A 12,483-nucleotide genomic window follows, 5' to 3' on the forward strand; every position below is an offset into this window, starting at 1 on the left:
CTTTTGTCATGAAGTGGATGACCCTTTCACATCCACAGGGATCTTGTAGTCTAATAGAAGAGTTGGGTAATAGACCAACTAATTGAGAGAAGTAGAGGTATAGGTAATCTAAAAAAAATCTGGTTATATAATTTTCTTGAAGTGACAACAGGTTTTATTAAGTTTTTATTATATCATGTTCAGGGAATTATTTAATTTACAGTTGGAATCAGAAGGCCATATAGAATGATGAAATCATAGAATTTAGAACTAGTCAGACTTTATAGGTCTCCTTCCACCATTTCCTTTTAAGATGAAAGTCTTTAATAGCATGATACTTAGAAGAAAGGTTTTTTGGTTGTTGTTTGTTTTGGTCAATGAAGAAAAGTTATCATTAGTGAATACATATATATAAATAATCAATATTTAAAGATAGATGGGAAAATATAAAATTGTTAGCTGGTGGCAACTCCTCAGATAATAACTTTGAAGTGTGGGTTGATGTGATTCCAATTATGTATATCATGTCTTTCTGAAAGCTCATGTAGACAGCAGAGGTTTGCTGTTGTTCAACAGTGAAAATGAGAGCTGAATGTACTTATGTTTGGAATTAGAGACAAAAATAGTAGATTGTCTGAAATAGAGAATATTTGGAAAAAGAAAAAGGTAATGGAGTCAGAAGAAATTTTTTTTTTTTTTTTAATAAATCGGAGTCTCACTTTGTGCCCAGGCTGGAATACAGTGGCATGCTCCTGGCCACTGCAGCCTTGTCCTGCTGAGCTCAGTCGATCCTTCTGCCTTAACCTTCCATGTGGCTGCGACTACAGGCATGTTCCACCTGGCTAACTTTTTTTTTTTTTTTTTTTAATAGACATGGGGTCTTACCATGTTTTCCAGGCTGGTCTTGGAACTCCTAGGCTCAAACAATACTTGCCTTAGCCTCCCAAAATGCTGGGATTACAGACATGAGCCACTGTGCCTGGCCTGAAATTTCTGATTTTCAGTATGAGAAGGGAATTACAAAGAAAAACAGTCATGTTTTGGGTTGAAAGGTCATGAGGAGCATTAAAGCTTTAGAAGAAAAAAGGCCATGTTGTAAAGAATGCTTATGATACAGGATTCTTGCCACTGATCTAGGACTGCTTGAAAGTGAGGAAGATTCTGTTATTAGGAAATAGAATTCTGATGCCTTGTAAATAAAAACCTAGGAAATCAGATTTTAAGCCAATTTGAAAGCATATTTCTGACTTAATCAGCCTGAGAGCTTAAATGACTTTAAATGTTTATTTGGTTCTAGTGTAGTATATTCTGAAGAGCATCTTTCTGGTCACTTTAGAATTTACTTTTCAATGTTTTTTCTCTTTTTATAGTCTTATGATGCTACCCTCCTTGTGAAGTCCTATCCAGATTCTCAGCTGGACATACTAATTGATCAAGGGAAAGATGACCAGTTTCTTTCAGATGGACAGTTACTCCCTGATAACTTCATAGCTGCCTGTACAGAAAAGAAAATCCCCGTTGTTTTCAGATTACAAGAGGCAAGTATAGGAAACCTTAGCTTGATCTAAATAATGTAACTATAAAAAAGCAAGATTTCTTAATAGTTTCTTAACTTTATTTTAGCATATAAAATACTACCTCTAGTAAGGTAGTTTTTAATTATATTAAGGCACTAGAAGTGAAAGCCTTCCTATTAAATTAATTATATCAATTTGATAGAAATAGGAAAACTTTTGGTAGTGAAAAATATTTATAGTGTTCTCCCACCATCAAACTAGTAAATAATAGTAAATAGCATTAGCAGATATATCTTTCTTTACACATGCACCTTCGCTGCAGTAGAATAAAAAGGACAAATTTCTACCTCAGTTACTCTTTATTTTATATGTACATCTTAGCCTCAGAAAGTAAGTATTATCTGTTACACATGTGCTTTTTATTGTTTGATTTACATGCTAATCTGTTCATTGTGCTACTTGATTTTCTAGTTGTTTAAGAATGACTGAATTTCAATTGGCTTGCATATTTTTCTTAACTAAAATACTTCTGATACTCCACTACTCGCCTAATTATTTCTGTTACTACAGTTGTAATTAAAGAAATTCTACTTTTAAAAAAGTAATTAAGCTTTAAAACATAAGTAGAATCGTTATCTTAGTATGAAAAATGTACAGTGAAAATTTTACATGATCATGATTTTTAAATACATTTTTATTCATGTTTAAAGATAATGTGTCAGGCACTTTGATCTAAAATGTAATTATGATAATAAATGGTCACATAAATCTAGATCAATGTGTAAGGCAGTCTATTACAGTCAAAAATGTTTTTACATTAATTTTAATCCTTGTATCACCAAATGAGAGCACATTCCTTTCCTGGCCATCTGTTTTATAAATGGGGAGACGGGCCCAGTGAAGTAGCTTACTTATCTAAGTTCTGATACATTTACACAGCTAGTAAATGGTAGAACCCAGACTGGAAACAAGGTCATTTGACTGCAAATACTGTTCTCCTGTCATCTGTCTAGCCATTCCCAGGCAGCACAACATGCTCCTGGGGAGTAAAGGGATGAAATTAGAGCTAGCACAGGAGAAATTGTGCATAGTCTGCTACCTGTCTAACTTATGTAGCAGATCTTAGCATCTTGTTTACAGGAATATTGTGAACATGTGAATTTTCACACAGGAAAATAGGTCAAAACCCAACATATTACATAGACCTTGTTGTCTTTTAGTATCCATCCTTAAGTAATAGACTTCTTAAAGATGTATTTTATTTTAGCATTACTGTCACAACTATGTTTTAGATCAACAACCAGCCTTAAGAACTCCCAATTCCATTTTGATTATATAGTAATGCACTTAATTGCATTAACTATAGCTATACAGTAGTGCATCTGACTACATTAACCATAACTGTAAGTGACATACCAAACCATACTTGTGTTCAGATGCCTCAGCTGCTTCTCCTAAGGCTGTGCCAAGAAATTCTAATCATTTTTCAACGTTTATGCTTGCTAACAAAATCTGAAAGTCTCTTTAATTTTTTTTAAAAACTGCATAGAGTTAGAACATGGATGACATTCTTGGAGGGGAAAAATGAATCAACTTATTTATTTCTAAAACGCCTGTAGTCCAAGGAATTTAAAAAACATAGTTGGCTGAACTAAATGAGGATTCAAGACAAAACATCAATTCTTCTTTAAAAAGTAAGAAAATATATTCAGATTACTAGAGGCACAATTTCCATCATTTACTTTACTTCCAGCAAAGTTGGGTTAAGAGAGAGCTACACAATCTGAAGCAGACTGCGTTAGATATGTTGCAGTTGAACAAGAATGAATGCACATGCCTCAATCATGGCTTCAGAGAGGCTACTTTCAGATTTTCTAGCCAACTTCCATTGATCAGATTACCTCAAGTCTGAGAGTTTTATCAACCTGCTTTTTGTTCAACTATAAGTACAGTATAACTATTTCTTTGTGGAACAGGAGCTGTGAAAAATAAAATAAGATGAAAATTAAAGAGAATATATAAATAAGTGATCTAAAAAAGAGAAAAGAAAATGATTACAATCATGTGCATGGTTTACCCACCTTTATTCCTTTACCTCTTTTTAATAGTGTTAAATGTTCACAACTTATATTTAAGCTCTGTCAATTGTCAAAAAAACTTTTTGCAAGGGAGAGAATAGTGCATGGGGAGATACTTATTTGGTTCTTATTTTATATAATTTTTCTTTTTCTATTTTGACTTCAGGGAATCCAAATGGCAAAAAAAACTCTAGGTAGCAGAATTCTGATGACTGGTAGACTGAAAAGAAAGGGCCCAAACATCCTTATCTTTAGTTATTGAAGCTACATAGAAAAAAATGTAATGACCTGATACCAAGGAAGCCTCAAGAAATGGTACTCCCCTTCTTGGAGGCTAGAAGGAGAGGCTCTAACTCCTTACGCCTCAGGAGCTTTTTGACAATTCACAGGCTGTTTTGGCCTCTGTATCTGCCTACTAGAGAAGAGTGAGAACGTGGCTGAGAATTCCAGAAATGTGGGGATCTCTCACTCATCTCTGTATCCCCATGCTTAGCACAAGTATCTAGCACAAAGAATCAATGTCTGTTAAATAAATAAATGAATACTGTTCAATGACAGTCTTAATAACCTGGGGATTTCTATCCGAGCTTTTCTAATTGCGTCTGGAAAATATGTTGGAAAGCACTGCCTATTAGAATGAACGTCACAGCTGCTGGAGCACTGCTTCCTTTTTGAGAGTTGAGTGAAGAGTTAAATAATGTGTTCATTTATTTTTATATTCCGAGAGTCAGAGTTTTGCTACCAAGAATTTTCCATTTAAAGTGTGAGGCAGAGGAGGAAGATAAGGCCCCTTCAAGTGTCACTAAATATAGACAGTTGCGCAAACTGTTTAACATACCAAAGCCAACTAATTTGTCAGAGAATTTTAATTGTTACTTCTTTACCATGGAACTTCTATGATGATGATGATGATGATGATGATGATGGTGATGGTAATAGTAGTAGTATTAGTATTTACAACAACAATGGCTATCCATTATGTGCCTGAAGGCACTTAACACACATGAAACTAAGGATATAAATATGGCATACTCAGTCACAGTAGGGCTTTTCTCGTAGTCTTTTGAGGTGTCTGTTCTCTACATCTGTGTCTATTTTCTTTTGGAGCCATCTTCTGATCTGTGAAAAGTGGCAGATACTACTTGGTACATTTTGAAAGTTTTGTTGCCTGAAACTCATGGGCCTATTTAACTTCTTAACAATTCAACAATTACATGGGTGGAAATGCTTTTCTTTACATTTCTTTCATTATGTAAGAAACTGTCCTTTAGCTCTAAATTTAACTAACCATCTGGGACTAGTCAAATCATTGAGAGATGTGAAACCAAGTAATTCTAGCCTTAATCTTGACAGCATTCCTGTCACATTCACTTCCATTATACAAGCTTTAGAAGAAGACGTAAATTACTTTGATGACTTTAAATAGAACTTTTTATTAACTGCTGTTACCTAGTGATGTTTTTATTGGATCTGTTTTGTTTCTTACGTACTTAAAAAAATTCCCATCTTCCCCCATCAGAGACCATTCACTAGTTGAAAACTTAAAAAGAAAATCTTTCTTAGACTTTAATTTCTTTTTTTTTTTTTTTTGAGTTGGAGTCTCACTCTGTCACCCAGACTGGAGTGCAGTGGCCGCTTCCGGCCACCGCAACCTCGACCTGCTGGGCTACAGCGATCCTTCCAACTCAGCCTTCCGAGTAGCCGGAATTACAGGCATGTGCTACCACGCCCAGCTAATTTTTTGATTTATTGTAGAGATGAGGTCTCGCCAAGTTGCCCAGGCGGGTCTGGAACCCATGGGCTCAAGCAATCCACTCACCTCAGCCTCCCAAAGCGCGGAATTACAGGCTGAGCCACCGAGCCCAGCTAGACTTTAATTTCTTTCCATTTACTTCACTTTGTATTTAATTGAATAGATAGATTGAGATCTTTTCAGCTAACTGTATGGCATGTTATGTTTTCTCTGTTTCACGGCAGTTTTCCGAAGGTTTACTGACTTTTTACCCAATTTGATGTATTACTAAGGGATGTCATGGTTGAGTAAATTACTCCTTTTTCCTCAAATGAAGATGCGATGTGCTTTTGCTGTGTAGGAAGAATCCTAACATGCCCTATGATGGCTGTGTTTGACTTCCCAAACAGTGAAAGTGCTTTTGGGCATTTTTGTATTCTTTTTCTGTATTGTTGGTGTGCTGCTTTTGTATTTTAACCGTCACTGTCTTATGGATATGAGTGTGCTTCTTTGAAATGATGCAGTTTTTCTCGTGTTTCTAAGCTTTCTAAATCTTCATTCTTTTAAGCCTTGCTGATATGACCACATGTCTACTTTGCACATTTAATGTGTTACTTCCTCTCTTGGCATATTAATGGCAGCATTTAGAAACTAGGGTATGCAGATTGTTTAATTTTCCTTTGTATTTTTGCTGCTGTTTTAATGTACCCTGAAAATGTTGACTTTGATTTTTATTATAAACCTTCCTCAGATTATAATATTTTGACTACTTACAAGTAAATTAAGTGGCCTCAGAGATTTGTTTAATATCCCTAATGTTAAGTGTTTCTGAATGGTCAATAAGTGTCTTCTTTATTTTGTTTTCTAGGGTTATGATCATAGCTACTACTTCATTGCAACCTTTATTATTGATCACATCAGACACCATGCAAAATACCTGAATGCATGAAAAACTTCAGATAAGAGAATCTCTTCAGGATTGTAAAAGTCATAAAAACAGAATTGCCAAGCAAAAAAAGATTTTAAAATGTTGGATTTTATAATGATATAATGGGCCTTATTCTATAGTTAAATCACCTCTGAATAAAGATATAAAGCCTACTTCTGATTTTAAAAGTTATTTTACTAGTGTTCACATAGGTAATCGTTTTTAGTGTAATACTTTACAGCTTTTTCAGTGTCATTTGGAAGTCTTTGTATTAGTTCCAGGTCACAGATTATAAATGTAATCCTATTTAAATCCTAGTACCCAGGTGTAGTGACTCATACCTGTAATCCCAGCACTTTGGGAGGCCAAGGTGGGAGGATTGCCTGATTTCAGGAGCTTAAAACCAGCCTAGGCAACATCTCAGGAATTTAAAACCAGCAAGACCTTGTCTCTAAAAAAAAAAATTTTTTTTAATTAGCTGGGTGTGGTGGTGCCCACCTGTAGTCCCAGCTACTCAGAAGGCTGAGGCCAGGAGGTTGAGGCTGCAGTGAGTCATGATTGTGTCACTGCACTCCAGCGTGGGCAACGGAGTAAGACCCTGACTCAAAAACCAAAGAAAACAACAGTAACAAAAAAAAACAAGTAAAAGGGCAAGCCACAAAGAGGGTGGAGATGCTTGCAATACATATATTTAACAAATAACTTGTATTAAGAATAAATAAAGAATCCCTACAACTTAAAAAACAAAAACATACAAACCAACAAAAAATTTGACAAACTCCAATAGGTGCTTCACAAATAGGACAAATAAGACTAATAAACACATGAAAATGTGTTTAACTTCATAAGACTGGGAATTGCAAATAAAAACTATGATGAAATGAAGCTACACACCCACCTAAATGGCTGAGGTTAAAACTGCAAAACATCCTGTGTGTTGGCAAGGATGTATGGCAACCTGAATTATACTGCTAATGGGCATTTGGACTGGTGGGGTCTGCTTAAGTTGGACATGTTCCCACCTAACAATTACACTCCAAGGTCTACCCAAAAGAAACATATATTCAAAGGCTATATGAAAATGTTTACAGCAGTACGATTTATACTAGCCAAAATTCAGAAATAACCTGGAAGTCCATAGAATTGCTAAAATTGGAGTATGTTCATGCAATGGAATTTCCACATGAATGACAATAAACACACTCCAACTAAATACAACATGGTGGAGGTTTCTCAATCATAGTCTGAGATGAGAGAAGTCAGACACAAAATTATATATATATAAATCACATGATACCCTGTCATATAAGGTTCCATACCAAGGGGAGATCATCCATTGTATTAGTAAGATGGTGGTACTTACAACAAGGGGCCGGGGGGCAGAGTCTGAGGGAGAAATGATTGAAAGCTGGCACAAGTGGGCCTCTGGGGATACTGATGATGCTCTCTTTTCTTCGTGTGGGTGCTTGGCACATGAATAATTTGAAAATTCATCAGACCATTCACTTAAGATTTATACACTTTATTTCATATGTGTTATACTTCAATAAAGTTTCCATTAAACACATATTAAGTAGTTATGCTGGGGGGATAATAAACTACTACATGAAGAAAAAAAAATCCCTGTGTTACTACAAAGGGTACTTAGGGGATAAGACTTCCAGTAAACTGCACCATTCACAGACTCTTGCATCCCAAACCACTTAGAAATGAAAGTGATGATGTATGATGCAAAAAGTGATGTCACTGATTTCGGAGGTGTAAGTGAAAAGTTTACACAAATATTTTGATCTATGGAATATTTAACATTGCTAAGCTGACATATCTTAACATTGTAAAATATATATGTAATAAACTGACAAGGAGGCATGAATTTTATATTTAAGAATTTATAAGCCGGGCTAGATGGCTCAGCCTGTAATCCCATGCTTTGGGAGGCTGAGGTGAGTGGATTGCCTGAGCCCATGGGTTTGAGACCCGCCTGGGCAACTTGGCAAGACCTCATCTCTACAATAAATCAAAAATTAGCCGGGTGTGGTAGCGCGCACCTATAGTTCCAGCTACTTAGAAGCCTGAGGTGGAAGGATCGCCGGAGCCCAGCAAGTCGAGCCTGCAGTGGCCGGGAGCGGCCACTGCACTCCAGTCTGGGCGACAGAGTGAGACTCCAACTCAAAAAAAAAAAAAAAAAAAAAGAATTTATGAACCTATTTAAATTAGCCAAACTGTTTTGGATATTACCATTAGAAAAATGCAAATCCCCTCACATTCAAGTACATTGGGTATCTATAATATATAACAAGGTACGTTGCTTTATGGCACTTCTGAAACCAAAACTACCTTATTAAAATTAAAACTCAAGATTTTTGTTTGTAAGCTTTCTTTTTGAAGTCTAGCCTCCAAGTAATCTATAGAATCAGGAATTTGGGTGAAGAAAGGAAATGCTAGTAGTAGTGCTCCAGTGGTGGGGATGGTAACAGAAAAGGCTAAGAAGGAATTTGCAGAGATGATAGGGTAAATAATGCTGCAGTGGCCACAGCAACCAAGGTAAAAGAAGCAGCCACTATGGTCAAGATGGAGGACAAAGTATTAGAACCAATAAGAGCTTAGTAAGGTGGCTAGACACAAGATCAATATCTCAAAATTGGCAATTTTCCTATAAGTCTATGTCCAACAAAGAAGTATAAAAATGATCCCATTCACAGTAGCAACAAAAAACAGAAGTACCTAGGGATAACCTAAACAAGAATTGCATAAGCCCTTGACCAACGTAAGTCTTAAGCAAATGGAAAGCAATATCATTTTCGTGGAATAAAAGGTTCAATATAGTAAAGCTAGTAATAATATCCCAGGTTAATCTGTAAATGCTATGTAATCTTAATCAAAGGTTCAGTATTGTTAATAGAACATGCTAATTATAAAACTTATATGGAAGATTATGCCAAGAGAGAAAAAAATTCCACCAGCTGACAAGACAGATTATAAAGCTATGATCATTAAAATGGGTTTGGGTTGGATGTGATGGCTCACATCTATAATTCCAGTATTTGGGCGGGTGAGGCAGAACGGTCACTTGAGGCAAGGAGTTCAAGACCAGTCTGGGCAACATAGTGAGATACTGTCTTTATTTAAAAATAAAAAATAAAATGGGTTTGGACTCAGAAGAGTCATTTCATCAAAAAAGTCCTGACACAGACCCATATGGGAATTTAGTGTATGACAATTGTCACGTCTCAAATCAGCACGGAAAACATGGACATTCCTGTACATGGTCCTGCAAAATGAGTTTTCATCACCTTCATGGAGGAAGATACATACAAAAGAAGACTGTGCAAGTGCATGCATTGCTGTGTGCGTGTAATAGGGCAAATATAAAAACAACCCAAAATATTTATGGATAAAAATAAATAGCTTAACAATGCATATAATTTGATACTGATTATATTTTTAAGCCATCAAAACAGTATGTTCACTTACTATAGACACAAATATATTTTATAAAAAAAGGTCTGAGTGGAAATAATGACAGTTGCTTCTGGGAAAGAGAGAAACATCAGAATTAGGGATGATATACTCAAAGAGGCTTTATCATGAATGATGGCGTTTTTCGTGTATATTTTAGCTGTAAATTATTAAATATAAACATTATGCTTAACAAATTTGAAAACTAAAGGGAAAAAAAAAACAGTGCATACACCTATCTGTACCAAGACCCAGAAACACATCTTCGTACTTCTTCCTTTGTTTATACACCTGAAAATTTAAGTTCTGATTCAAAAACATTTTTTTGATAGAATTATCATAACTTACTGTGTGAAAATGTGAGAATTTTTTGAAGAAGAAAACCTGGCATGGGCCCTGCTTTCTAAACATATTTCAGGCCGGTCATTGCATCATTCAAAGGGTCACCTAAAAATGGAGTAAAAAAGAGTCCCTCACTGTCTAATTCACAGGACTAGGAAACTCAGCAAGACAAGATGCCCACATGAAGTCAGATGTTAGTGACTGGGTACCTCAGTGCCACTGAACTCCAGAGTGAGGTGTGCCTTCCTTCAAGGGGACACAAAACCATCTAAGGGACTATATTAGAGATTCTGCCTAAATTTATTTTTATTTCATCCTCTCCTGTTAAAATTTTTGGGGTTTTGTTGTGCATGCCTTATAATATAAATGACATATTGTTATGCTAATATATATAATTATAAATAAAAATGCATATCATATTGTGGGCACATATGGCAAATGGGCTTCCCAAATTTCTCCAGCACATTTTTATTTTTTAAACACAACTTTTTGAGTAAGAGGAAAAAACATTGTGAGGACCAACACACTGAATAAACTGGGCTGTTAATTTGTCTTCTGCCTGTCTGGAGGCTGGTCAACTATAGAAATAAAACATAGTCTGTAAACTTCTCATCCTTTCATAGCCCTGTCCAGCCCAATACAAAAATGTCCTTTTGGTCTTCAGAGACTAAATCAAAGAAATCTAATACCCATTTTGTATTTGGCCCAAGTTTGGGACTCCAACCCAAAATCTGTGAATTGGAAATTCACAGACACTAGTAAGTGTCTCTTTGCCACCAGGTGTCAGTCACCCTGTCTCTAGTGACACTTATTAATCTGCCTTCTGGTGATAGTATGTAAAGAACAGAATGCTAGTACTTTCTTTTTTGAGGCGATAATTGTATGTATACTCAATCAAATAGGTTAACATTTTTGTTTTGTTGGGATTTTTTAATAAATTCAAACACCACTAAAAATGAAGCACGAGTTGAGAACAGGGTGAAACAAGGGACTTTTATTTTTCTTCAATTTATCCAAGATATAATTTCAGACTTTCTGTTTTTGGTGTGTGTGTGTGTGTGTGTGTGTGTGTGTGTGTGTGTGTGTGTACGCTTGCTTATGGTTAAACCCTGCATTTAGAGCTGCAGTACTGAACAGCACAGGCTGTCGGGTGGTAGATTGAAGGCAGGTGACCTTATTGGTCACTGCTTGTTCAAGAGGATTATTCTTTGAAGAATAAAGCCTGTTCTTTGTCTCTTCTGAAACCATTTCGGTAAAAACACTGCCACCCAGTGTTTCGATTAAGAGAAGCACAATAGACCATGCACTCTTGAAAATCAAATTTTCCACAATAGCAAATAGCTTTTCTTAGTTATAGTCAAATAAGGCCTGATAGACTATAAAACATTTCTCGCTTTAAATGTGGAATAATTCATCCCATATCTTGCTACCTAGTCTGGGATAAAGAGGCTATCCCAGATGTTGAAATGGTTGTTTAAGTTGCAATGCTTATAATTTGATACTGATTATATTTTTAAGCCATAAAACAGTATGTTCACTTACTATAGGTACAAATACATTTTATAGAAAAAGATCTGAGTGGAAATAATGACAGTTGCTTCTGGGAAAGAGAAACATCAGAATTAAGGATGATATACTCAAAGAGGCTTTATCATGAATGATGGCATTTTTCATGTATATTTTAGTTGTAAATTATTAGATGTAAACATTATGTTTAACAAATTTGAAAACTAGAGGGAAAAAAAAAACAGTGCATACACCTATCTGTACCAAGACCCAGAAACACATCTTTGTACTTCTTGCTTTGTTTATACACCTGAAAATTTAAGTTCTGATTCAAAAACTTTTTTTTGATAGAATTATCATAACTTACTGTGTGAAAATGTGAGAATTTTTTAAAGAAGAAAACCTGGCATGGTCCCTGCTTTCTAAACATATTTCATAAAAAAACAGTGCATACACCTATCTGTACCAAGACCCAGAAACACATGAATTGTAAAATAATCCTGTTTATATTCCAACCATATTCAGTTGTTCTGCCCTGAATCATGACACAAAGTCCAAGCTGAGATATTTGTTACAATTTGAATTCTCCCTCAGCCTTTGCATTGCAGTCATTTCTACCCCGCCCTCAATAAATGATCCCCAGCATAATATGAGGCAACCTTAGGTAGTAGCTCCCTCCTGCTGGGCATCTGGAGAAACCTGTATTTCATGCCTCCCCCCAGGAGGAGGCAGGGCTCATTTCCAGTAGTGTCTCACCCCTCAGAGGGGCCAATAGTTGAGGTGAGCTTCAGGTTTGTGAGGAATTCGTCAGAGCCAGACCCCTCTGTCAAAAATCCCAGGAAGCTCATACCAGGTTTTCCATTAGTCTCTTCCATGCCCTCTTAGCTACAAATGAGGGGAAGGTGAAACAGCCCTCCCCATTCCCAGGGCAGCGAGAGGGCA

At 36.0% G+C, this 12,483-nt stretch overlaps 1 protein-coding gene across 2 annotated transcripts in view; it reads left to right on the forward strand.

The window, feature by feature from the left end:
• Nucleotides 1-6,407, forward strand: part of ESD (esterase D) — a 28,588-nt gene extending 22,181 nt beyond the window's left edge. Inside the window, exons 9-10 of one of the 2 annotated variants that reach the window (XM_008064729.1) lie at nucleotides 1,350-1,517; nucleotides 6,175-6,407. In XM_008064729.1, the coding sequence (XP_008062920.1) occupies nucleotides 1,350-1,517; nucleotides 6,175-6,255 (249 nt within the window). In that variant the 3' untranslated portion in view covers nucleotides 6,256-6,407. Of the gene's footprint in view, nucleotides 1-1,349; nucleotides 1,522-6,174 lie in introns of both variants that reach the window. The other variant, XM_021715868.1, reaches the window with a different exon arrangement.
• Nucleotides 6,408-12,483: the final 6,076 nt, after the last annotated feature.

Source organism: Carlito syrichta, unplaced genomic scaffold (assembly GCF_000164805.1).
Source record: "Carlito syrichta isolate Samal-C Ts95f unplaced genomic scaffold, Tarsius_syrichta-2.0.1 Scaffold307978, whole genome shotgun sequence".
NCBI classification, from domain to species: Eukaryota; Metazoa; Chordata; class Mammalia; order Primates; family Tarsiidae; genus Carlito; species Carlito syrichta.